Source organism: Chiloscyllium punctatum, chromosome 40 (genome assembly GCF_047496795.1).
Source record: "Chiloscyllium punctatum isolate Juve2018m chromosome 40, sChiPun1.3, whole genome shotgun sequence".
Classification (NCBI taxonomy): domain Eukaryota; kingdom Metazoa; phylum Chordata; class Chondrichthyes; order Orectolobiformes; family Hemiscylliidae; genus Chiloscyllium; species Chiloscyllium punctatum.
This window is the reverse complement of record NC_092778.1, coordinates 1,448,366-1,474,955: the sequence shown is the minus strand read 5'-3', so window position 1 is coordinate 1,474,955 and position 26,590 is coordinate 1,448,366. Positions and strand designations below refer to the sequence as shown.

General features: G+C 40.3%; 2 protein-coding genes across 4 annotated transcripts in view; one reads left to right on the top strand and one right to left on the bottom strand.

Annotated features, from left to right (window-relative positions):
• The window catches only part of LOC140464276 (voltage-dependent calcium channel gamma-3 subunit-like), a 33,314-nt gene extending 30,748 nt beyond the window's left edge, over positions 1–2,566 (top strand). Inside the window, exons 3-4 of the mRNA XM_072559142.1 lie at positions 284–424; positions 1,489–2,566. Of these exons, the coding sequence (XP_072415243.1) occupies positions 284–424; positions 1,489–2,006 (659 nt within the window). The 3' untranslated portion in view covers positions 2,007–2,566. The remainder of the gene's footprint in view (positions 1–283; positions 425–1,488) is intronic.
• An 11,576-nt stretch (positions 2,567–14,142) lies between these two features.
• Positions 14,143–26,590, bottom strand: part of LOC140464275 (probable helicase with zinc finger domain) — a 444,481-nt gene continuing 432,033 nt past the window's right edge. For all 3 annotated transcript variants that reach the window (XM_072559139.1, XM_072559141.1, XM_072559140.1), the window contains one exon: positions 14,143–15,564. In XM_072559139.1, coding sequence (XP_072415240.1) covers positions 15,275–15,564 — 290 coding nt within the window. In that variant the 3' untranslated portion in view covers positions 14,143–15,274. The remainder of the gene's footprint in view (positions 15,565–26,590) is intronic.

Sequence of the window (26,590 nt, the reverse complement as noted above, 5' to 3'; positions counted from 1 at the left end):
CACATTAAAAGTGGCATTGGTCAATGCATTCCATTATGTTATTGGTGAGACATCAAATCTGCTTCCTTAACCCCAAGAAAATTGTCATTATAATTGACTTTTCCTCCTGCTTTGGACTGCATTGTAAAATAGATGTGTTGACTAAATAATTTCCACCAGCACCATGATCCCTATCTTCAGTAGTATGTTTGATCACTTACTTACTCTGTCCATAATCTAACCGCATTAATGCTACTGTGCAGCCCACAGCACTTCTCACTCTGACTCCTCATTCTCCCTGCAGGTGTCGTCAGGGCCTCCAGTATATTCCCGATACTGAGCGTGGGATTACTGTTTCTTGGAGGTGTCTGTGTTGCAGCTGGTGAATTCTACAAGAGCAAGCACAATGTCGTCCTCAGCTCTGGGATTTTTTTTGTAGCAGCAGGTTGGTCATTTAAAACTATTTGCTCAACCTGACTTCCAGCCAAAATTCCCCATTCAATTTTGACTCTGAACTTTACAACAATTTATTTACCAAGATCTATTCTCATGACTCAAATGAAAAGTGATGCAGCGATCAGATACCCTACTTACATACTCAGTTCAACACAACTTCCTTTTTATCGTGCACCCCTGTGTATGAAATAGGTGGGAAAGTAAATCTGAGGCCAAGAATCAGACATAATCCTACTGAATGGCGGTGCATGTTCAAGGTGCTGTAGCTCACTTCTGTTCTTAGTCCCTGTCTTCTTACAAATGCAAGTGTTCCTAGAACAGAAATTAGGTCCAGTTATGAGTTTCCCGCAGATGGATTATTAACACACTGCTTTTAGCCTTTGGTTCCATTTATGTGTATTTTCAGGGAATGATGCATTTGATTATTATGTTTATCCAGGCTGTTTTTCTATTAAATGTAGACAGAGTATTAAATGTTCAACCCCTCTCCAACCCACCTTCCATTTCTTTCGAATTTTCTGATGCAACATTAATCTGTTGAGCCACTCGTTATTATGAAACAAAGTAAAAACAGCCTTTCTGTTCCACCTGACTCACTACACTGGCTGACAAGATGTCAGTCTTGGGTCAGTGCGTAGCTCCCTATTGGCTCTAAACCCGGATGTGGATTCTCAGTTCCCACTCTCTCAGACCTTCAGCTTACTGTCCAGGCTGACACTTCAGTACAGTTTCCCAATGCTGCACAAATCTTAGAACGATTCTGCTACACTATTGTAAAGAACAGGCACTTTTTCCTACTACCCAATACTAACTCGACAAGCACGTTTTAAAATATAATTATCTCACTATTTCAGTGTGATCATATCTGTAACTTGTGCAATAGCAACTTTTAACGAACAGTAGGACCTCCTGCGGTGGTGAAAGGCGCTATACAAATGTAAGTTCTTCCTTTGCCAGTCAATCGACCCTAACAGTTTCAGTGGCACAGCATTTTGTCGTCTTGTCCCCATCCGAGTCGTATATCATACTGATGTCCATTCCTCCTGTTCTCAGGTTTGAGTAACATTATTGGAATCATTGTCTACATATCGGCTAATGCTGGAGACCCTGGGCAAAGCGATTCCAAAAAGAACAATTACTCTTACGGATGGTCCTTCTACTTTGGGGCACTGTCGTTCATCATTGCTGAGACAGTGGGGGTGTTGGCTGTGCACATGTACATCGACAAACACCGACAGCTGCGAGTCAAGTCACGCAGCGACGTGCTGAAGAAGTCGACCCTTGCGCGGATCCCCAGCTACAGGTACCGATTCCGGCGAAGGTCGAGTTCCCGGTCCACGGAGCCTCGGTCCAGGGAGCCATCTCCGGCTGGGGTTAAAGCCTACAGCGTGCCGCCTCCCAGCGACATCTCCATGTACACACTGTCCAGGGAGCCTTCCAAAGCCGCGGGCTCCGCCAAACCCCCTGCCGAGCGGGACGCCAAGTTCTTGCAAGTTCGCAACTGCCTTTCCAAAGACTCGAAGGAAGCTGCTCAGGCCAACCCGGCCAACAGGCGGACCACGCCGGTCTGAAGCCACAGATTGACTCCTTTGCTGCGAGCGGGTGGACTGACGGCCCGAGGGGAGGGAGGCGAGCTGTGCCCCGGGGACTAGCCCTCCAGGCTGGGGCTCCCCAGGGCAGCTCGAGCCGCTGTATCCCTTCGATCTGGAAGAGGGGGCGAATAACTCACTGCCGGAGATGAGAAGATCGTCCCCGCCCCCTCAGCCCGGGAAGTGTTTCGTGTTCTAACTATAGACATTTCTGTTCAAGACCAAGTTCTTTCTTTGATCACCCTGGAACCACCTACAAAACTGCTCCAACTTTTCTCAACCTTCTCTGCATGTGTCTTCGGGATTCTCTGTATCACTGACAGTCCTTTAATGATGGCAAAGACTACCTTTTTTATATATATTAATGAAGCAGCATTGGTTCAATCGTAGCATTTTAATGCCTTCGTATTTTAACATTCTGAATAAAATCAGCGCAGTTTAAATTAAATAGTTTAGCTGCCAAAAGCACAGATTAAAAATGAACCTCGGTGATTTATGTAAAAAAAACAACAGCAGAAATAAACGCACAAGGACATTCAAAATTTGTCAAGTCCCCTTTATGACAACTTGCTCAGATACTTTAAATGTGCTGGGGATTGGAAGGGACCAAGGGCTGGGTTATGAGTACTGGGTATCAAAGTTTTGTTTTAAAGGTAGCCCAATGAATGCCTATGCATCTTATTCTTGTGCACTTCTAGAAGACATTCAGTAACATCCCTCCTGAGAGATTTACCTAACATTTAAGTTCATGGAATTGAAAGCACATTATTGAGCAGGTTGGGAAAGTGGCTGAAGAACAACGAACAGATAATGGGCAGGTAAGATTAGATGAGATTCCCTTTGGCCCAACCAGTCCACACCGTCCCTCCAAAGAATTGCCCACCCAGACCCATTTCCCTCTGACTAATGCACCTAACACTACGGCCAATTTAGCATGGCCAATTCACCCGACCTGCACATCTTTGGACTGTGGGAGGAAACCGGAGCACCCAGAGGAAACCCATGTAGACACGGGGAGAATGTGCAAACTCCACACAGTCAGTCACCCAGGTTGGTAAATAGCAGAATGTGACATTGGTGTTCCACAAGGATCTGTGTTGGGACCTCAACTATTCACTGTGTTCATAATGAGGCAGATATGATGGGATAGAAAGCCACATGTTCAATTTAGTCCATAACATAAAATTGGCCAACCATTTAGATGGAAACTCAATCTTTCATTATCTCTCTATGTTTTTAAGTGCACAGAAAAATTGTAACAAATGGATAAACCCATGGTCATCTATTTTGGACCTCAAAAGATTTTAGTATTTGGAAAAGAGTATTGTCTTAATGATTAAAATATACCACAAGTGGATATCCAAAAATCATGAAAATTTCATGAACAGGTGCAGAAACTAATCAAGAACTTGAATGAAATGCTGGTCTTTCTGTTTAGAGGTCTGGACTGTAAGGGGTCGAAGTTTTGTACAGGCTATATAAACCCTTGGGGTTAGACCATACCAACAAGTGCTGTGTGTGGTTCACAGCTTCCCTTCCACATCTTAGAGAATGCATATTACAGTCGAAGGGAGTGCTCTGTAGGGTGATACCTGGACTCCAGACATTAGATTATGAAGACATATTACACAAACTAGGTTAAAAGCAAAATCCTATGAATGATGGAAACCTGATGCTGGAGAAACTCAGCAGGTCTGACAGCAAGTATGGAGAGAGAAACAGAGTTAATATTTTGAGTCCTTTATGACTTCTTCAGAACAATCACACCGGTCTCAAAAAGTTAAATCTGTTTCTGTCTCCACACTTGCTGTCAGACCTGCTGAGTTTCACCAGCATTTTATTAAACAAACTAGGATTGTACTATTTAGAATTTAGAAAGTCAAACAGTTTAATGGAAGTTCTCAAGATATTAAGGGGAACTGAAACTACTAGAGTTGATTGCATATTATGCATTATTGGTCTCAACTTATCAAAATGTAGTAAATCAGGTTAGTGAGCTGCAAATGCAATTAGGCTCGGGGGAAAATGATGTTGTAATAATAATAGATCTGGCAGGAGTGGATTTAAATATTCCTGAATGCAAGGCAGTCAGGAAAGAAAGGGAAGGAACAAAAGGAGGGAGGATGGGAAGGATTGATTAAGGGGAATATTACAATATTGGAGGGGGATGTCCTAAAGGGTTCAAGGACAAACAGTTAAGTTACAGTTAAGAGACAGTGAGAATGTCATTACACAATTGAGTGCATTCTATCGTCCACCAACCAATAAAAGTATATAGAGGATAAATTTACAGGGAAATTACAGAGAGGTACAAATATTGGTGATAAATGGGGACTTCATCATTATCCTATAGTTATATAAAACTGGGATAATAAGTGAAGGGCAGAGAAAACCAAGAGTTTCTAAAGTGTGGTCAGAAGAGTTTTCTTGACCAGTATGTTTCTGGAGCAATGAAGAAGGAAGTGTTGATGGATCTGGTTCTAGGGAATGAGGTGAGTTAAGTGGATCAAAAGTTATTTAAGTGAACAATTCAGAAGCGATGATCATAGTTTCATAGAGTTTAGAATGATACAGTAGAATAAAAATAATTAATTGGAGGAGGACCAAATTAAATGAGTTTGAGAATGGTCCAACCTAATTTGGCTTGAAAGATGAGCAAGCAAAACTGTATAACAGGCTGCACATGGGAGAGGGCATTGTTTGAGGTACATTCCTACATAGAGGAAATCTAGAGCAAATGAAACTGGGGCTCCTTGGCTGAAAAAAAAAGAGATACAGGATATGAAGCTGAAAAGCATGCATATCATGCATTTAATTTTTCAGGCAAATGAGAATCAGGCTGATATGGAAAAATTCTGAGGTGAAACAATAAAGGAAATAAGAGAAGCTAAGAAAATGCATTAGAAGAGAATGATAGTGAATATAAAAGACATTCCAAAAGACCTCTGTAGTTTTAAATTCTAAAATGATAATGTGATGTGCGGTGGAGCCAACTTAAATCAAAAAGATCTACATATAGAGGCAAGGACAAAAGGTGGAAATTGCACAGATAATGAACATAATTTTCCAATTCTCTTTAGTTACGGGAGTGCTGCCAGAGGACTGCTGAATTGCAAATGCTCAGGCCTTGTTCAAAAGCAATGTCAGGATAAACCCACCAACTACAGGTCATTCAGTTTAACCTTGATGGTGTGAAAGCTTTTAGAAATGATGATCTGGCACATTATTAACAGTAACTTGAACAACTGTGGTTTAATTAGAGAAAACCAGCATGGATTTGTTAAAGGGAAATCACGTTAAACCAACTTGATTTCTGGTGATGTAACAGATGGAGGTGTTTTGAGTAGTGCAGTTGTTATGGTCTATAGGAACTGTCAAAAGGCATTTGATAATATGTAATTATATTTGCCATATAATAGGCTTCCCAGCAAAGTTAAAGCTATGGAAGAAAAGGGACAGGGGAAGCATAGATTCAAAATTGGCTAATTGACAGGAAACATAGAGTAGAAATTGAAATGCCAATCAATATCTGGAGGAATAAATGATATTTTCCAGTTATGATCTGCAGGTGGCAATCAGGAATAGGTCAAGCCTTTCATAGCCTAGACTGGCAGATTAGTGAAAGAATTAGGATTAGGCTGCTTTGAAAATGCTCTTCACTGGTTTTCACAAGAAAGGATCACATGATGATATTTTGTTATAAACACAAAGATTACAGCAATGTGCAAGGCCTTGAATAGCTTCTCATCACAGTCTTTTTGTAGAAAAACTTGGTGACAGAGTATTGAGTGCTAATGTGCTATAGTCACAGACATTAAGAAGATTAGAAAAAAACTCTGTACAAAGTCCAATGTCAGTGTGCATAACAACAAGAAATGCATGAAGCAATTCACTTTACACAATCCCCATGATCCAAACAGACAGAAAATTTCAGATGATGAACCATTTTCAGTAAACATCTTCTCTAAATTACACAAGGAGCAAACTATCAGCACCATTCCCAGATCCTGTAGAGATTATGGTAGTGTATCAAGTCTCTGTCTGTAAGATATAGGAGTAGATACAGGAGCCCAACTGAGTCTGCTCCACCATTCAATCATGGTTGATATGATTCTCAATTCCGTCCTTCTGCCTTCTCCCCATACCCTTTGATCCTCTTACTAATCAAGAGCCTATTCTTCTCTGTCTTAAATACATTAAATGACTTGGCCTCCACTGCCCTCTGTGGCAATGAGTTCCTTAACAGAACTACCCTTTGGCTGAAACAAATCCTCCCCAACTAAGTTTTGAAGGGCCATTCTTCACTTTGAGGCCAGGTTCTTGGATCCTAGTCTCTCCTACTAGTGGAAACACCTTGTCCATGTCCACTCTATCCAGCCTCCTGTATTCTGTAAGTTTCAATGAGATTCCCCTTTCTTCTAAACTCCATTAAGTACAGACCCAGCGTCCTCGACTGCTTCATCCGTGGAATCATTCTTGTGAACCTCCTCTTGAACCCCTCTGATGCTAGCACATCCCTCCTTAGATATAGAGCCCAAAACTGCAGACAATATTCCATAAGTGGCCTGACCAGAGCCTTATACAGGCTCAGTAGTACACCTCTGCTCTCGTATTCCAGTTCTTTTGAAATGGATACTAACATTGCACTTGCTTTTCTAACTGCCAATTGAACCTGCATGTTAACTTTAAACGAATCCTGAACCAGGACACCTACGATCCTTAGTGCTTCAGATTTCCAAAGTCACACTTTCCCAATTTCCAGATAGATTGTAATCCATCTGCTATTTCGTTGCCCACTCTCCTAGCCTGTCTAAGTCCTTCTGCAGCTTCCCTGCTTCCTCAGCAATGCCTGCCCCTCCACCTATGTTTGTGTCATTTGCAAACTTAGAAACAACGCCCTCAGTTCCTTCATTCAGATTGCTAATGATTAGATGTGGTCCCAACACTGACCCATTTGGAACTTCACTAGTCACCAGCAGTCATCTTGAAAAATACCTCTTTAATCCCACTCTTTGCCTTCTGCAGTCAGCCATTCCACTCTCAATGCCAGTACCTTTCCCCAAATACCATGGATTCTTAATTTATTGAGCAGACTCCTGTGTGGCATCTTGTCAAAGATCTTCTGGAAATCCAAATAGATCATGTCCACTGGCTCTTCTTTATCCAACTTGCTCATTAGCACCTCAGAAAATTCCATCAGATTTGTCAGGCATGACCTCCTTTTGATGAAGCTGTGCTGGCTCAGCCCTATTTTCCCATGGACTTCCAAGTACTCTGTAATCTCATCCTTAATAATGGACTCTAAAATCTTACCAACCATCAAAGTCAGGTTAACCTGCCAATCATTTCCTGTCCTCTACCTCCAACCCTTCTTAAGTAGATAGGCAGGAGGCTGGAAGAACACAACAAGCCAGGCAGTATCAGGAGATGGAGAAGTCGACGTTTCGGGTGTAACCCTTCTTCAGGACACCTGAAATGTTGATTTCTCCACCTCCTGATACTGCCTGGCTTGTTGTGTTCTTCCAGCCTCCTGCTTGTCTACTTTGGATTCTACCCTCTGCAGTATTTTTTTGTCTCCCTCCCTTCTTAAACATGATTTTACATTAGCCATTTCCCTGACTCTAGTGATTCCTCAAAACTACCAATGCCTCTGCAAGCTCCTCAGCTATCGCTGGGATGTAGTCCATTTGGTCTGAGTGATTTATCCATCTTCAGACCTTTCAGCTACTCTAGCACCTCCTCCTTAGTATGGCCACTACACCCACCTCTACCCCATGACTCTCTTGAAGTTCTGGTATGCTGCTGGCGTCTTTCACCATGAATACCTATTCAGTTCCTCTGCCATTTCTTAGTTCTCCACTATTACTTCTCCAGCTTCATCTTCAGCAGTCCAATGACATGCATTAGTGTAATACAATATGATATCCTTTTCATATAACCTACACAACAGTATGACTCTAACCTTAGCACATTGTGTATGCATTATGTCGGAACAAAGACTCTACTTCACTTACCATTTGCTCTTCACTTCCTGGCCTTGTCCAGTTTGTTTCAGCACCATTTACTGCCACCTCTGCTGCTATTGCCCATCATCCTTTTGAGATCCCACTGTCTTCCTTTTGTCAATGTTTTATTCATCACTATCTACAAATGATGGGGATAGCTGGGGAGGGGGTGAGAATGCAGATGACACTGGACAGAACATTGAGAATTGTAGAAACTTCAGCCTCCAAATCAGGCATTTGTTCAAGATGGCAGCAAAGTAAGACAGTCTAGCTGGAGTTCCTCTGCTGCATCCGTTCTTTTTCTGTTTTTTCAATCTTTCACTCACTGGAGGCGAATGGAGGAGAACAAAGGTCATGACGAATCCTGGAGGCAGTGCCAGAGGTAAGGCCCAGGCCAGGCCAGTCAGGGGCCGATGAGTCCCGAAACAAGGCCCCAATGTCAAGTTCTAGAGACTTGGCCCAAGCGGTTCTTTATTCTTACGCTGAACTTTCACTTATGATTCTCTGAAGTCTGTAGCACATATTCACAGGTATATAGGTAACTTGTACCTAAGATGGCGCCAAAGTGGTGACATTACAAGAACTTTACACCACAATTATGTGTGCATGTGACAATAAAGGCTAATTCAATTCACTGGATAACTACTGAAGGCTTCCTTCCAACTGCTGAACAAAGGCTGTTCCTCAGCATCATAGTATTAGTTGCAGCTCAATGGGCATCTCATCCATTTCGAGTCAGAAGGTTGCTGTTTCAAGATTCAGTCTGGGAACTGAGCACATAACCAAGGCTGAAACTCCCAGTTCAGTACTGTCAGATTGCATATGAGACATTAAGTGATTCAAGACAGCAGCACACTATCACCTCCTCAATTTGCAATTGGCAATAAATGCTGGTCTTACCCAGATCATATGAACAAAAACTAGAAATGAAACAAGCATTATTCACCCTCGCAGATTGTTGTACAAGGTTCCATGGTACTATTCAGTAACAACCAGATGACTTGCCAATATTTATCATTCAAGCAACAACATTAAAAAGTCACATTGAGATATGTGGTATTTTCTGACTTCACCTCAGCAGTGGTTACCACAAAGCCCGAAACATCGACTCTCCTGCTCCTTGGAAGCTGCCTGACCTGCTGTGCTTTTCTAACACCACACTTTTTTGACTCCAACATTTCTATGACAGTTCTGTAAATGTACTTGTATCCAATCTGAAATGGTTTACATCTTCATAGTTGCTGCTTGAACCTGTTGAATATTTCCAGAATTTTATGTTTTTATTTCAGGTTTCCAGTTTCTGTAATCTTTTGGTTCTGTTTCAGAAGTATTTAGTTGATTCTAATGTACTGTGGAATGTCCTGCAATTATGAATGGTGCTACACAAATGCAATTCCTGGAGGAATCAGGGAAAAAAAAAGGATGGTACTTTAAATTTAACTTTTTCACTCTGACCCATTGGTCAGACCTAGGACTGTAGCTGAAACAACTTTGCATAGCTCTTAGTAAATATAAATTCATCTAAGAGGTAATTCAATTGAGCTGTTTGATATAGTCTGGTGTTTTATAAATGCAAGCATTACTATAATAAGACAGGTTGTTTGAAACATCAAAAGCTACTTTTTTGAATTTGAAATGTAAGTAATTGCAAAGAGAGTTGCACAGTTAGAATGAGATGTGTTCAGCTTTGACCAACAAGTTGGTTCTATGAACAACATTGCTGTGAGTTGATAGAGAGAGAAGGAGAGAGCTAAGAACTGCCAGGTTGATTATGCTACCTGGGTGATTTATAAACAACAGAATGGCGCTATCTAATTGAAAGGAGGAAAGCCCCGTAGCGTACAAATATAAAGCACTGGTTGGGTAATTTAGCAAAAATACAGCAAAGCATATGCCAAAACAGCACAAGGAGGGAGAGCTAGTCAGTCTTGCTTGATCTTGGGTTGGTTCCTTTCAAAACTTTCGATAAAGCCCAAAATATTTTTTCCTTCAACAATTTTATGGAAGAAGAGCAATAATTTTAGCACTAGGACTCGATGATGCTGGAGATGACACCTGAGGCAAGGCGTGCCCTTATCCACATAATTTCAAGGAACAACAGGAACTTGAAGAGAGTGTGGAAAGCAATCGTTTTCTGGCTATGAGGTACATTTGCAGAACAATTTGACTCTTTCAGCACAAACAATCCTGTGTCCACCCCAAACTCACCATCAATGTGACATTAAATACAGAATGTTTCCTGTGTGCTCCCATGCATGCCAAACCAATAATACTATCAAACCTCTTCAAGATTTATATCTAAACAGCTAGCGATGTTAGGCATAATTTTCCACAGCCTATTGCACGTCCGTAGAGCTATGCTTAACAATTGTATTTCTCCTTAGTCCCTGAATGTGTGCTAAAGCTTCCCAGATAGCATGAGTGTATGAGACGGCCTTATCTCATAAAAACTAAGTCAAGAGGTGAACCTTCTATAGTCTGCACGTCTTGAGCAGCCTGATCTTGTCTGTTCCTCCCTTTTTTTTGAAGAGTGCAAAAATTATCTTTGTTAGACATGAGATGCAGTGAAACGTATGTGTCAATGAGCAGAATCGACCTGCCATTCTGTGAAGATTTCAGTTTATTTAACTCAGCTCAGCTCAAAGCCCTGTTCTCAGTTGACTCCTTTTTATAGCTCTCGACCTTTCATCTAGGTTTATAACTGCCAGCTGCACTCAAAAAATAACAGGCTGTCATATAAAATAACTGAACCAATTGCAGAGGCTGATTATTTTAGTATTTCTATGTTTGACCTCACTTAAGCTTGTTATGAACAGAAAAAAAATGACGACCAACTTCATAACAGTTGTAACACATTAGCCAGAGGCTATTCGATCACAAATTGTTCCTGATTTAAAGAAGCAGCTACCAGGACAAAACAAAATATATTTGTCAAAAAGGAAGTCTGTCCATTGTCTAATTGTCCATTGTCTAAATGCTCAAGTGCATTAACAGCATCATCCTACAACCTGGGGGCTCTCTAGCATATCAGAGCAACATCGACTTGTGGAATAAATAGTTCTCTTCAAGGTGTTAAAGAGGTTGCAGTCTTTTAATTCCTGCAACAGCATGCAAGTTCCTGCCCCTTCAAATGGATGCCTCCCAACAGAGACAGGAATAATATATGGAGTCTTGCCAGAAATGATTAAATTGAGGCTGATACCAGAAACTGCAATCACATGGAATTGATGCGTTTTTAGTTTTGAACTGCATGGAAAATTTAGTACTTTCATCAAGTGTTGCCAGTGCCATTTGCTAAAATTAACATTACTTTCCCATGGGAATACCAGGTGCATTTTTCATTTGGATAGAAAATTACCCTCTGACTTAGACCTGGAGATGGAAGCACACCTTTATAGACCCACTACCATAGAAGCTGCAGTAGAATCCTGACTTCTGGTCAGCCTGCTCCTCCACATTGTTCGAGACTGTACTTAACATTTAGTGGTCAGACTGATTCCAGGCAGTCACAGGACACACAGGCAACACCAACTCATCTACATTTCATTGACACATTAAGCATTGCCAGAGCAATTACATCATTTTTCCAACAGACAGCTGGCAACAACAGGAAAGAACCCTCCACTTTTTACAAAATGGCATGATTTCCCAAGGGCAGAACATCAACAATTATATTCATGTGGACGGGTACCACTGTCAATCAAGGCTAACGTTTGTGTAAAAATGTGTAAAAATTGTGTAGCGATGATCTTGGTTCAGAATCAGTTTTGATGGAGATGAGAAATAGTAGGGAAAAGAAGTCACCGGTGGGAGTGATCCACAGACTCCCTAACAGTCACCACAATGCAGGACAACATATATAAGAAATATTTGCTGCTCATGATAAAAGTATAGCAATAATCATTGGTGATTTTAATCAACATCTTAACTTAAAAAGATCAAACTGGCTGTAGTAACCTTAATGAAAAGTTCATGGAATGTTTTTGTATGAGTTTCTTGGAGCAGTATATTTTGGAACTGACAAGAGAGTAGGTGATACTAGACTTGGTATTGTGTAATGTGACAATATTAATGATCTCATGGAAAGGCACCTCTAGATGCTTGATTCAACATGATTGAATTTTATATTCAGTATGAAACTGAGAGAATTAGGTCAAAAGTAGTATTTAAAACTTAAATAAGGTAACTTTGTGGGCCTAAAAGCTGAGCCAACTGAAGTTAACTGGAAAATTAAACTAGCAGATAGTTCAACAGAGATGTATTGGTAAGCACTTAAGGGTACATTTCCAAACACTCAGAATAAGTATATTCCTACAATAAAAAAAACAATTCTAAAGGGAGGGTTCACTACTTGTGGTTAATTAAAGTAGTTAAGGAAAACATTAAGCTTAAAGAAAGAGCATATACCTGCACAATGATAGATGAGAATAAAAAGAATGGCAGAGAATGACTAAAAGATTAATCAGGATGAATAAATGAAAACATGACAGAAATCAGATAGAGTTTCTGAGTTCGATATGACTTGAAGCAAACATTGTACTTCAGTTAACTTTGTTTCTCTCAGTACAGATGTTTCCAGACTGCTGAGTTTCTCCAGCATTTCCTGTGCTTGTTGTGGGTTGATAGATAGTTTGGGCAGGGGCATCAAAGGGGTTATCATGGAAGATGGGAATGTGGAATTCAAAACATAAACAGATCAGCCATGACCTTGTTCAAGGCAGAGTAGACTTGAGGGGCAAAATGCTTTTTTCTGCTCCTATTTCATATGTTCGTGAATGGCAACTTCATGAAATTAAAACTTGAATGTTTTTAAAGTAACAATGTCCTCAGTTTGAGACAATCCATTGTTTCCATTATTTCACTTATAAAATGTCAAGTTATAATTGAATGATGTGCAAACAAGTCTTGAGCACAGTTGCAACACAGAATCAGAATTATTTTTCTAATGTTGGAAAAAATTATTTTGCCCCCATGCTGGATAGATTATTTTGAGCAATTTGATTAGTTCATCTCTCCATTGATTAATGGGCTCTACTGACATGATTCTTCAGGGATACAAAAAGGGTCAAATTCAGAAACATAGTCTGTGCAGGAGCTTTAGGGGGAGGTATGGAGGAAGGCGGGCTGGGGCTTGAACCAAAAGGTCCATCTACAGGTGCCCAAGAGCTGGACAATTGAGGTATTAGTGGGCCACAATAGTGAGCCTTGTGTAATAGTGAAGATAGAGAAAAGGAAAAACATCTGATCAGTTATTGGTGTTTCAGTTGTAATGACCCATGATCAAAGATCAGCATAAGCCAGTTGAAAACTTTGCACAAGATTTTAGACGAGCAAATCATGATAGAAGAGTTATTGAGCAAAGCCATTCTGAGCTGTTTAGAACTGATGGATACAAGGCTGGATAAGTATGAGATTCTGCTGACATTCAGCAGGATATCCAAACCACTTATGGTTTTAGGAATTGTCATCTTTGTTTTACATTCCTTACATTATAAAAGATATATAGTGTTCCCATTCACTTCTGGGATAGATAGAAAGCCTGGTACTTTCTGACAGAAATTAATATTGAACCTGTATGAAGGGAGACAGTTTTGTAACTTTAATTTATAAGCAAAGAACATTAATTGCACTGGAATCTTTATCACAACAGTGCTAACAGGTGTAATTAGTATCACAGCTACCTATTGTGGATGCTTTTATAATAGATCTTGACATATAAACCCGACCCAGATGTTTTCCATGAACTCTGAGAATGAACGTTCTGATCCATCCAGTGATTTTCATATAGAATGGATTATAAGAGTGTATTAGCATATGTCGTGTGATGTTGCTCTGAGTTGAAGGATTTGCTTATTTGTAATGACAGGTGCAGTACAGCATGTAAGACATGATGCCTTATTTCAAGGTCAAATTATGTTCCTCAACAGCTCAATATCCACTAGGCAAACCTTTACAAAACCTTTTACCAATTCTTGCCTCCTTTCCCATTCTACTGTAAATTGCATTAAGTTAGCCATCTCTTGATTACACATTAAGGATTCTTAAATTAAAATATGAAGCAGCTTTTGTTTTTTTTCACCAAAATATTTAATTAGTTGTTTTATGTACAATAAATAACAAAAATAGTGGCAACTTTGCCAAAATAAAGCAAGTTTAAAATGGCCAAATCAAACATTTTCCGCACAGCTTGTTGAAGTGAACAGCTTGAGCTGTCAGTAAATTGGAAGCATACAACTGTTGGTACAGTTTTGAATTAGACTTTCTGTGCAACAGAGGAAAGTAACTAAAAATTCAGAGAAAGGAGGTCATTACCATTTAAGGTAGACACCATGCGGTTTAGGAAAGCACAGCGTAGCTTAGCAACTGAAAAATTACAACAGTTACAAATGCTGAATGCAGTCAAGACCTTTTTTTTTAAATACCATATTAAATACATTACTACATAAAGAGAATTAAGAAACACTACAGACTTTGGATAATGTTGAATATATAACTTGGACACTCAGATTCAAAAGAACAATGAAAATGCAAAGGTCAGAAGTGGCAGTGCTAAAAGCTCATCACATTTGCTATGTCATATCTTCACGATGGAAGACAATATCACAGCTCCAACAGAGCATAATCACCTTGTAACATAAATACAAAGCTCAGAGAGAAGAGAAGTTTGTAAAATTTAGAAAATAAACAGAATTTAAAATATCATTGTTTTTCTTGCAACGTTACTCGTGATCGTTGAAACATCGATTACTGTAATATTAATGGGCTTAGCTTCTCTCTCACATCAATTAGTGTCCAACCATGCTCTTTAGGAGTATGGCGGAGTGATTCTGAGAAGTGTGGTTGACTTTCCTCTATGGTTGGAAGAGGGCTGCATCACATGTCACACTCATTAGTACAAAATCAAACACCAGCAAAATTAAAAGTCTAAATTAAGCTTTGGTACAACATTTTCCCTCCCAAAAATACAAAATAAATAGAACAAACCCCACAAAAACTCACAATACCCATTTTAACAGAATTCATCTGGTTCATGTGCAAATAAGCAGAGATGATAAGCTTTTGTAAAAAGAAACATTTTCACAAGTGACGCCTTTCTAAATGTCCAATATAGCATCTATAGAAATTTTTATGTGCACACAATAATATCTTACAAAAAAGGGTTTTAAAGAAAAGTAATAATGTCTCAAAAAAACAGTGAGAAGTGCTTTGTAAATTAAATCATGTGATCATAATCAGCTACTTCAATTATTCAAAATAAGAATAGTAGCCACTGTCGTTTAAGGATGACCTCTTACTCAGGTCCTGCAATATAGAAATAGGATCAATAGGTTTCCTATCTGCTTCTGAAGACAACTTCAATCTCGTCTTGGGTGGAGCTCGAAGAACACTGGCATAAGAAGCAGCTCCTTTGCCTTCTATAGGCTTGGATGGACTCTGGTACTGAAGTTGGTTGGGCTGTGTGAGGGAACTTACGTTGGTATTACCTTTATTACACCCAGTATCCTCCTCGGTCTCAAAACCTGGAGCACCATGGCCTAAAAAAAGAGACAAATATTAGGCTAATTTGAATAAAAAATGTAACTTAATCCAAATGTTGCCAAACATAATAAATGTTAACATTTATTTCTATAATTGATTTAGTTGTTGGCTCCCTTCCCCTTCTTGGTCCTCATGCAAGATACATCATCCCCCAATGCTGCCGATACAATGTCGCTCTGCAATAGTATCTGGGAGAGATATTAGCACCACTTTATTACCATCAAGAAAACTTTATGTTGAAGACCCTATATATGGTACAAACTTGTATTACACCATTCAGATACAAAGCACACTGGAAGCTCCATCTTACCAAAATGACATTTGTTATTTTTTGCCTCAGATTATAATGAGGGTAGATTTCATAAAATAAACTTGTAGGCCTTTGAGTATGGAAGATTAAAGAGTGAAGTAATTGAACTGTTTAAAATGATTAAAGCACTTGATAGGGTGGATATATGGTAATTATTTCCTTTGGTGGGGGTGGAGTTCAGAATAAATAATAGCCTGGCTGTTTCAGGAGTGATATCATAATGTCAAGAAGCACTTCTTCACACAAAGGGTGATGGAACAATTCCCCAGAAAGCTATTGAAACTGTGGATTAATTGAAAATGTACAAACTGAGATTGACAGATTTGTGTTCGGCAAGGGTAATAAGTTACAGAACTAAGAAATGAGATAAGATATAGATAGGTCATGAACTAACTGAATGTCAGACATAGCGTTGTGTTCAGTTTTAGGCATCACTCTTTAAGAAAAAATTGAAAGATTAAGTCAGTGCAGAAGAAATTTACTAAAGCACTTCTGGGGGAATTAGCAATTATAGTTTCGTGGATAGGCCACGTAGTTGCTCACCAGGAACCAATAAAACAAGAAGGAAATTGGATCGAAGTGTTTGAAATCATGATTAAAGTAAATAGGATAAACTGCTTCCAACAGCAGAAGCATTTATAAAGAAAAGGTAAAACTTCCTTGCAAATGGCAAAACAACCAGAGGCAATGTGAGGAAAAACACTGTTACACAAGCAAATGGGATTTGGAAAGTACTGCCTGTCAGAGTGCTGTATACAAATTCAATGGTAGCCCTTCAAAGGGAAATTGGATAAACAGATCATGGAATGGTTAATGGTTAAAGTGAAAGCCAGTTGCCTAGTCACATCTGTAACAGTGCTACGCAAAAGCAATTTTGTTAGCCCCATGCTTCCACATTTATCCTGCAGCTCTGCAAATTTTATTCTGTTCAGGTGCATATTCAAATTCCTTTATAAAATCCCTGAAAGTATCTGTCTCTATTTCACTCACAGCTGTATCCAGCTCCTCACCACACTGTGCAAGAATAAACATTCCTCATACTGCTGTAGCTTCTTTCAACAATCACCTTAAATTGGTCTCCTCCGCTCTCAACATTTCTGAAATGAAAATTGTTTCTTTCTATCTAATCGAGACAGACTCTTCCCGACTTGGGACACTAGGATCAAATCCCTCAAGATTATCTACTCTGAGGAATCTACCCACATAATTGAAGTCCCTCATCCCTGGAACAATTCTAGTACATCTTTCTGCACCCTCCCTAATATCTTCGCATCTTTTTGGAAGTGCACAATTGGATACAATACTCCAGCTGAAGCTCAACCTATCTATTTATAGAAGGTGAGCTTAATTTCTACATTACTTATAAAGATTTGGATCCCAAATGCCTCACTAACTGTTTTTTAATCTGCAGTGCTATCCTTAACAACCTGTGGACATTTCCCCTCCCCACTCCCCCCCACCGATCTCTCTGCTCCTGCACCGCATTTGGAATTGTAACCCTTATTTTATATTGCCTCTTCTTGTTCTTCCTACAAAAAATGTATTGCTTCACAGCACTGGATTGCAGCTACTATATGCCAGCCATTCCACAGCCTAGCTACATCTTACTGAAGTCTATTAATATTCTCCTCACAGTTTCCAATACACAGCTTTTGTTATCCACAAATTTTGAATTGTGCTATGTTCTGTAACAAGAAATGTAGTGTTTTTAACAGCAATCCATGGCAAATTCATAATCATGGAACCCTATGAGTATAGGAGATAGTAAGGACTGCAGATGTTGGAGAAGTCAGAGTTGATAAAGTTATGATGGGTTGGTGATGAGAGGTGGCGTCATGGTCAAGGGGGCAACAGAAGGAGATATCGGCAAGTTGGCATCTGGCCTCAGTGATGTAGAGGTTGGTGCACCATACAGTCCCAATGAAGGGTTATGCCTGAAATGTCAACTCTCTTGCTCTTCAGATGCTGCCTGACCTATTGTGCTTTCTCCAGCATCACAGTTAATTGACCCCATGAGTATGCATTGCGCCTGTCTGAAAGACTGTATGCTATTGCTCTCGGTTTCCTATCACGCAGCTACTGCATTCCAGGATGCCATTTTGCTTTTATTTCAGGGATTTCAGCTTTGCTGGCAAGCCTATCGTGCAGCACTTGAACAATATATCAATGAATCTAACAATCTTTTGGAAGCCCATGTACACCACATCAAATGCATTTACCTTCATCAATCTCAACAATAAATTTCAATCAAATTAGTAAAACATAATTTACCCACAATAATTCCTGTTGACTTTCCTGAATGAGTCCACATTTGTTCTAGTCACTGTTAATTTTATATTGAATTATTGTTTCTAAAGGCTATCAGGTTAAACTGATTGGCCCATATTTGCTGGGCTTACCTTTACACCCTTTGGTGAATGAGGGATAATGTTTGCTATTCAATCAATCTTCTGACAGTATCTCAATTTCAAAAATATACCTTATTCTTAAAATATTTTTATATACATAGATAGTCACCAAAGCAGCATTAAAACAGTAGCATATGAAGAAATAAAAAACATTGGAGTTTGACTCTATCCAGCAAACAAACCAAAGGCATTTCTTACTTGAACAAGACTATATTTATATATATATCTGAGGCATTGGGAGAGTCTGATAACTAAATACATCCCATTTAATTTCAGCAGAAAGACCTTAAAAGCTGATCTTTCCCCACTGCACCTTGGTGGCAGCTGCCCCAACTGTTAGTGCATCCCTCAGCACGTGGTCCTGGACTTTGGAAGGTGCCAGTCTGCAACAATTGGTTCAGGTCAATTCCATGCTCTGGAAGATCAACAAGTTCTGAAACTTGTTGCAGACCAAACAGCATCTTTCACTGAATCGATGGTCCTCCAGGTGTGATCGATGTTTGACCCAGTGTGTGCCCTGCGTCACAGAGCTGCTCCGGATGAACCTTGACAAAGACCATCCTTTCATTTAAAGAGGATTGTAAGTTTTATGTCCAGTGTAAGCTCAATTTCCACCCTTACTTCATTTGGCATCTTCCAATCCATCTAGTTTGGTCCTGGTGATTAAACAACTTAAAAAATTTAATGACATAACAAGAGCCAGCCAACCTATCAATTCTCTTTTATCAAGCTTTAGCTCAGCCAGTGCCTTAACTAGTTCCTCTTTCACTGTGACTTTGATAGCATCTTCTTCCTAGGTAGACAGAGATGCAAAGTACTCATTTAGTACCTTAGCCCAGTGTCTCATCTTCACGGGCAAAACTCACTTAGTGCACCCAGATTGGCCCTATCCTTCTTTTACCACACCTTACTAATTCCATGTTTACTGAAGACTGAGACATTTCCTTTAATGAGTGAAAATTAATTATTCTTCTGCTGGGGACTAGGAAGTAAGGGAAGAGGGGAATGGTTGTGAATTCAGGAGGGAAAGTTTGGGAGGCAGATTGCCTAATTTCCAGATTCTCATCTCTTGCTCCCACAGACTGTGACTGGTGGTGGGCTCTCCTGATCGAGCACCCCTAGCCTACACACAACCCCAAACAGTGAAGCTGAAAGACAGACCTCTTCACTTCACCAGGAGCACCACATCACTGACTAGCCCCAGTGATCTCTCCAAACTCACCTTAATTCAGGTCTTCCTCCTCTGGAGCTCGACTCCCAGTGACATTGCTGGAACTAAATGAGAAACCTCAGGCATCTGATTGGTCAACAGCTCTCAGAAGTTTGTTCCCAGGAAGAAAAATGAGTAAAACTGCCGAATAAGCTGAACTTATCTGATATGTCTTGTGTTCTTCAAAATTAAAAGGTCCAGTACATTCATTTCTGAATATTATTGTTTGTTTCACTATTTTTTTCTCCCTCTGGGATCGCCTCTCTTACACGGGTAGAAGTTCCGAGAGGTGGCAGTGAACTACCTACCTACTATTGAAATTAATTGTGGCATTTTCAAAATAAACTGCAGCAGACTGACACCACCTTTCCAGTCAGTGCATGAGGATATCGCTGCATCCACTAAATTCAACGCTATTGTTGCCAGTCTCTTCCCATACACTCTCTTTACTTTTTATTTGTTTTCTCACTTTTCTACCTTCTGAACTTTTAATAATCAGCCCGGATCTCACTTGTATTATTATTAACTTGATGTTTGTCATTTGCATCATTTTTCTGTTCGTTAATAGCTCAATTTCTTATCTCATCTATTTCATTTGCCCTCCCCCAATTAATGTGTTTCCCCTGGAATGTCATAGAGTCATAGAGATGTACAGCATGGAAACAGACCCTTTGGTCCAACCCGTCCATGCCGGCCAGATATCCTAACCCAATCTAGTCCCACCTGCCAGCACCCGGCCCATATCCCTCCAAACCCTTCCTATTCATTTCCCATCCAAATGCCTCTTAAATGTTGCAATTGTACCAGCCTCCACCACATCCTTTGGCAGCTCATTCCATACATGTACCACCCTCTGCGTGAAAAAGTTGTCCCTTAGGTCTCTTTTATATCTTTCCCCTCTCACCTAAACCTATGCCCTCTAGTTCTGGACTCCCCAACCCCAGGGAAAAGACTTTGTCTATTTATCTAATCCATGCCCCTCATAATTTTGTAAACCTCGATAAGGTCTCCCCTCAGCCTCTGACGCTCCAGGGAAAACAGCCGCAGCCTGTTCAGCCTCTCCCTGTAGCTCAGATCCTCCAACCCTGGCAACATCCTTGTAAATCTTTTCTGAACCCTTTCAAGTTTCATAGCATCTTTCTGATAGGAAGGAGGCCAGAATTGCACGCAGTATTCCAACAGTGTCCTAACCAATGTCCTGTACAGCAGCAACATGACCACCCAACTCCTGTACTCAATACTCTGACCAATAAAGGAAAGCATACCAAACGCCTTCCTCACTATCCTATCTACCTGCGACTCCACTTTCAAGGAGCTATGAACCTGCACTCCAAGGTCTCTTTGTTCAGCAACATCCCCTAGGACCTTACCATTAAGTGTATAAGTCCTGCTAAGATTTGCTTTCCCAAAATGCACCACCCCGCATTTATCTGAATTAAACTCCATCTGCCACTTCTCAGCCCATTGGCCCATCTGGTCCAGATCCTGTTGTAATCTGAGGTAACCCTCTACGCTGTCCACTACACCTCCAATTTTGGTGTCATCTGAAAACTTACTAACTGTACCTCTTATACTCGCATCCAAATCATTTATGTAAATGACAAAAAGCAGAGGGCCCAGCACCGATCCTTGTGGCACTCCACTGGTCACAGGCCTCCAGTCTGAAAAAGAACCCTCCACCATCACCCTCTGTCTTCTACCTTTGAGCCAGTTCTGTATCCAAATGGCTAGTTCTCCCTGTATTCCATGAGATCTAACCCTGCTGATCAGTCTCCCATGGGCAACCTTGTCGAATGCCTTACTGAAGTCCATATAGGTCACATCTACTGCTCTGCCCTCATCAATCTTCTTTGTTACTTCTTCAAAAAACTCAATCAAGTTTGAATATGATTTATTCATTTCTATGGCTAACCTAATCATAGTTCATGGAGGCCTGCCTCCTGCCTTCTTACCTTGTCCCAGGTTAGTGAAGTGGCAAACCCCTCAAGTTATGTGCAACTAACTGTCTAAATCTAAAGGAGAGCATTTGCAGAGCAGTGGTACCAATCTTGCCTCTGACTCAAAAGCTCAGATATTGAGTCCCACTCCAAAACCTGAAGCCCAAGGAAACTGCATTCATAATGTGGCCAAAGTAGTTTTGACTTGTAAGACCTTCCAACATATGTCAACGGCAGGCAGTAAGAGAGAGAGAGAGAGAGAGATTGCTCAATAGCATGTAGCAGGAAGAAGATGGAATCTGCGTATTCAGGTCTTGAAGCTACAACATGCATGGAAAAAGGTAGTTTGCCTGAGTAATACAGACCTCATTGGGTGATGGCTGACTCAGGTGGCTATCAATATCACTGGGTTCAATCCCTGTGTGATGCTTTGAATCAGACTTGCCTTCAGGCAGAAAAGTCAAGAAAAATAAGAAGAATGGAAAGAGGTGCCACTGGTGATATGTCCTTAATGGACTATGGTTAATTACCATGGCAAACCTAAACTTTATGAGCACTGTCCCCTAAAAGATTCCCAATGACAAATGATCCATTTGACGTCAGATCATTTTCCAGAACCAGGGTGCATAAATACCTACCGGGTCAGACTGTAAATATACCAATCTAGGAAAAATCTCCTGAACATTTGAAATAAGCCCTTGATACTATTACCGTCTATCTGTCTACATTATAATAATTAAAGTTCTTCCATTATAATTACTTTGAAATTCTCACATCTTTCCTTGCAAATTTGTTCCATTATATTGTTCCCAATAGCTAGTACCTATAGAACACACTCAACAATGTAATAGTAGCTCTATTGCTTCTTAATTCTAACCATATAGACTCTGTCCTTCACCCTCCTTCCCACTTTCCAGCACAGTAATCCTGTCAACCATTCGTTTTCTTTATTTTCTTCTCATATTTGAGCACCTTGTATCCAGAAATATTAAGTAGCCAGTCCCACCCTTTTTGAAACCAAGTCTCTGTTATCACCATATAATAATATTTACAATTGGCTATCTGCGCCTAATTGATTAAGTTGACTAACTTTAATGATCATATTCCATGCATTCACTTAAGCATGTAGTAAACCTAGTTTAGACATTCCCAGAAATTTAAGGCTCTCCCACCAAACCATCTCTCCTGGCACATTTTTAAAACAAATTCACATGGACATTGGCTCGGCCAGCATTTGTTGCCTATTCCTATTTGCCCTGGAGAGGTGGTCGTGAGCTGTCTTCTTGAATCACTGCAGTCGTTGGAATGTAGGTGTTCTATACTCATTAGTCTATGACAATGGAAATAATATGGAGTTTACTACTATTGTTTTTATTTAAGAGAAAAATCATCAAGCAAAAAGTACTGGAGAAACTCACCCAGACTGGCAGCATCTGTGCGGAGACAAATAAAGGTAGAGTAAATGCTTTGACGCCAATATGACTTGTCTTCAGAAGTAGAGTCCCACATAAGACTTCCAGGAAAACAACAAACCATCTTGGATTCAGATCTGTGGCTGCAGAAATGTTTCTGTTTCCAAAGTCTCAAAGTGTGTATAACTGTTGTCTGTCTGATCTTCTTCATGCTGTCACGGATGAACCATGGTATCATGTATTTGGCAGCGATTGCATTCCTCAGAGGAATCATCTCTCTAAACAGTGTTCAAAGGTTGGAGAGAAAAATTCAGGCCACTACCTGCCTAGTCCTCCTGGACTTCCTAGTAGCTATCCAGTCCCATTATATCTACATAGAAACTAAACAGTGACCACATTCAGAAATGGAAAACCCACAAAATTGTCACATTCACGGATGCATCTCTGTGTCATAATCTCTAGCATGACACAACCATATCATTTCTTCCCTTCTCCTTCCAGCATTCTGAAGGGATTACTGCTTCTGGTCCACTCCCCTTTTCAAACTAACATCCATTTTGGATTCATAGTGAGGAACCACTGAAAAGAGCTACACAATAAAATCAACAAGCTTCATCTCACCATCAGATTTACCACGTACCACTCTTTAGAATCAATCGCATACTCAGACACATACATCTCCATCAAGAACGGACATCTCAGTACCTCACGCTATTGCAAGCCCATAGATAACTACACTACACACTTCTCTAGATTCCATTCTAAACATGTTAAAGAAGCCATTCAGTACGGTCAAGACCCACGTATACACAAGATCTGCTCAGAAGAGTAGGAAACGTGATGGACACTTAAAAATGCTGAAAGACAGCCCCAAAAGAATGGGATATGATGCTCAACTCATCGATTGCCAGTTCAGACGCATAAAACCTTGCGCATTTGACAACTGACATTATTGCACTCCTTCAAGAAGAAAGCTTGTTTCAGTTTGCCGCAGTGAAAAAACCGCACTGATCTCCTTAGATGACAGACACAGGATATGACTGAAAGAATACACTTCATTGTAGAGTACTTTCCCCACTGTGGAAAAACCACACCATGTTCGTCACAGCCTTCAACATGTCATTGATGAAGACAAAAATCTCGCCAAAATCACCATGCCTCCGCTTCTTGCCTTCAAACAACTGCCAAACCTTAAACAGCAAACTATCTAGCCTCCAAGATCACATCGACCACAACACCATACACCCTGTCACGGCCCTCTGCAAGAAATGCCACATCATCAACATGGATACGACCATCACACATGGGAACACCACCCATCAAGTACATGGCAGATACTCATGACTCAGCCAATGTTGTCTACCTCATATGCTGCAGGCAATGATGCCCTGAGGCAGGGTATATTGGCAAGACCGTGCCGACACTACGACAATGGATGAATGGGCACCACACAACAATCCTCAAACAGGAATGTTCTCTCCCAGCCCAGGAACACTTTAGCAGTCACGGACGTTCAGCCTATGATCTTTGAGTAAGCATCTTCCAAGGTGGCCTTCGAGATACACAACAATGCATAATCACTGAGTAGACACTGATAGCCAAGTTCCATACCCATGAAGACATCCTCAATCATCATCTCGACTTCATGTAACGCTATATGTAACCCCACTATACTGTTCTGCATTTGTAAAATTTTCCTTACTGCTCTGTTTTGACATGATCACCTTGATAACCTTTAATGATCTCTCTACCTTAATTAGTTTGCAGAGTTTTGGATTACTTGTTACTTTGGTTAGACCTTTGACATACAACTCTTATACCTATCATGTTATTCCAGCCATTTGATTTGTCTCCAGCATTACTTTATTTTTCATTTTTTATAGTTTTTTTCTCTGCCTCAATTAGTTGGATCATAAGTCATCCCTTCACTTGCTATTCAACTGTTGGCACTTTACTCACACCATCTGACACTTTTGATCACCTGTAGGGACTTATTATTCAGCCTGTTGACACTCTACTCACACCATTTGTATGATCTTTTGATCTCTCTGCCTATAAATTGTGTGCATGTTTTCTTCTATTCACTTCACCTGATGAAGGAGCAATGCTCCAAAAGCTTCTGATTTCAAATAAACCTGTTGGACTATAACCTGGTGTTATGTGACTTCTAACTTTCGTGTGAGCACAGCAGATGCAATATCTCAGCTTTCAGCTTGTCTCTCCTCACTATACAAGGCCCCAAACATTCATTCTGCATAAAACAGCAATTTCCATTTACTGTTTTTTATTTTAATAGGTTGCATCTGCTGGTCATAAACGAGTCTGTTCTGTTCTATCCTCAAGCATGACCTCGAAATTCCTGTAGCCAATCATTTTAATTCTCCACTTCAATCCCACTCTGACCTAGACGTCCCCTATCTCCTGCAGTGATCCAGTAGAAATCAACATAAGCTTTAGGAATAGCTCCTCAAGTTTCAATCAGACACTTTACAGACCTCTGCAGGCTTACAATTTCGAATTGTAATCTCCACTCTCAATTTTTCCCTTTTTCTTTGCAATTTTCAGTTTTTCTCTTCTTTTCTCATTTCTACTTTTGGGCAGCAGTTGTTCATCGTTAAATCATTCATATTTACTCTAAAACATCTTTTGTTTCTATATATCAGTTCTGGTGAAATAACTGCACAGAAACTGGATCCTGTCACCAATTCAGCCTTTACTTACTAGTTCCCAGTACACCAAGTCAATCCTCAACTGAGGAGATTCTAATCTCCTCTTTTTTTATTCACACACAAAATAAGAGCAAAGAAACTCTTGAATAAATAGTCTACAATCAATGAAATACAATTCAAATTATACAGAACAAACGAAACCTTGTGCATTTGACAATCCAAATTATTGCACTCTTTCAAAACAAAAGTTTGTTTTTAGTTTGCTTTTCTCCAAGAGTAAAAATGCATTGCAATGCATTCAAGTGAAGCCTGAGGTTTAAAGATCAATTCACATAACATCTCACCGAGCTGTCAGTTTAACACATGAAGGCTCGGTCCACGCTCGAAGGCTCAGTCTGGGGCCTACATACTGAAACAATGGCACAGAGGCTGGGTCCCATTGCCACGTCACCCTTTACTGGTACATTAGTACACTAGCTGTAGCTAGCTTGGAGTCAATCTTCAACTGAGGAGATTCTAATCTCCTGGTTTTTTTTTCCTAATGCCCTTTTTTTTAAATTATAAACCCTCACACTACTGCCTCTCTTGGTTGTATTGTTAACCTTGGCCCAGGTTAATAATCCCAGTCAAGAACCTTGCAGTTAACGAGGTCAACCTCATCCAAATCACTACATCGCTCTCACTCCCACTGCCACCCTGCCCCCAAGTACAGCGATGTAGGCATGGTCTTTTGCTTGCAGCTTCTTTTGCAATGCTTTCGCCCCGGATCCAGTTCCTCAGATTCGGACACAGACACAGGTGGCATGTACCGGACTGTGGCTCATCCCTCATGTCCAGAATGTCTTGGAAGAGTCTCATTCTCTTCTTCTGGCAGCAATGGTATCGAGGTTGCATCCATTTCGAACTCAGATTTCCTCAACACTAGATGGAGGGGGAGCACGCAGTTTCTGCCAGGCCTTCAGGCTGCTCTGAGGAGCCAGTTATGTTTTGGTCCTGCCCCATTTGCGAGATAATGGTTTTCAGGGGCTCCATGTGTTTGTTCTGAGCAGCTTCACCAACCCAAACTTTCTAAGTCA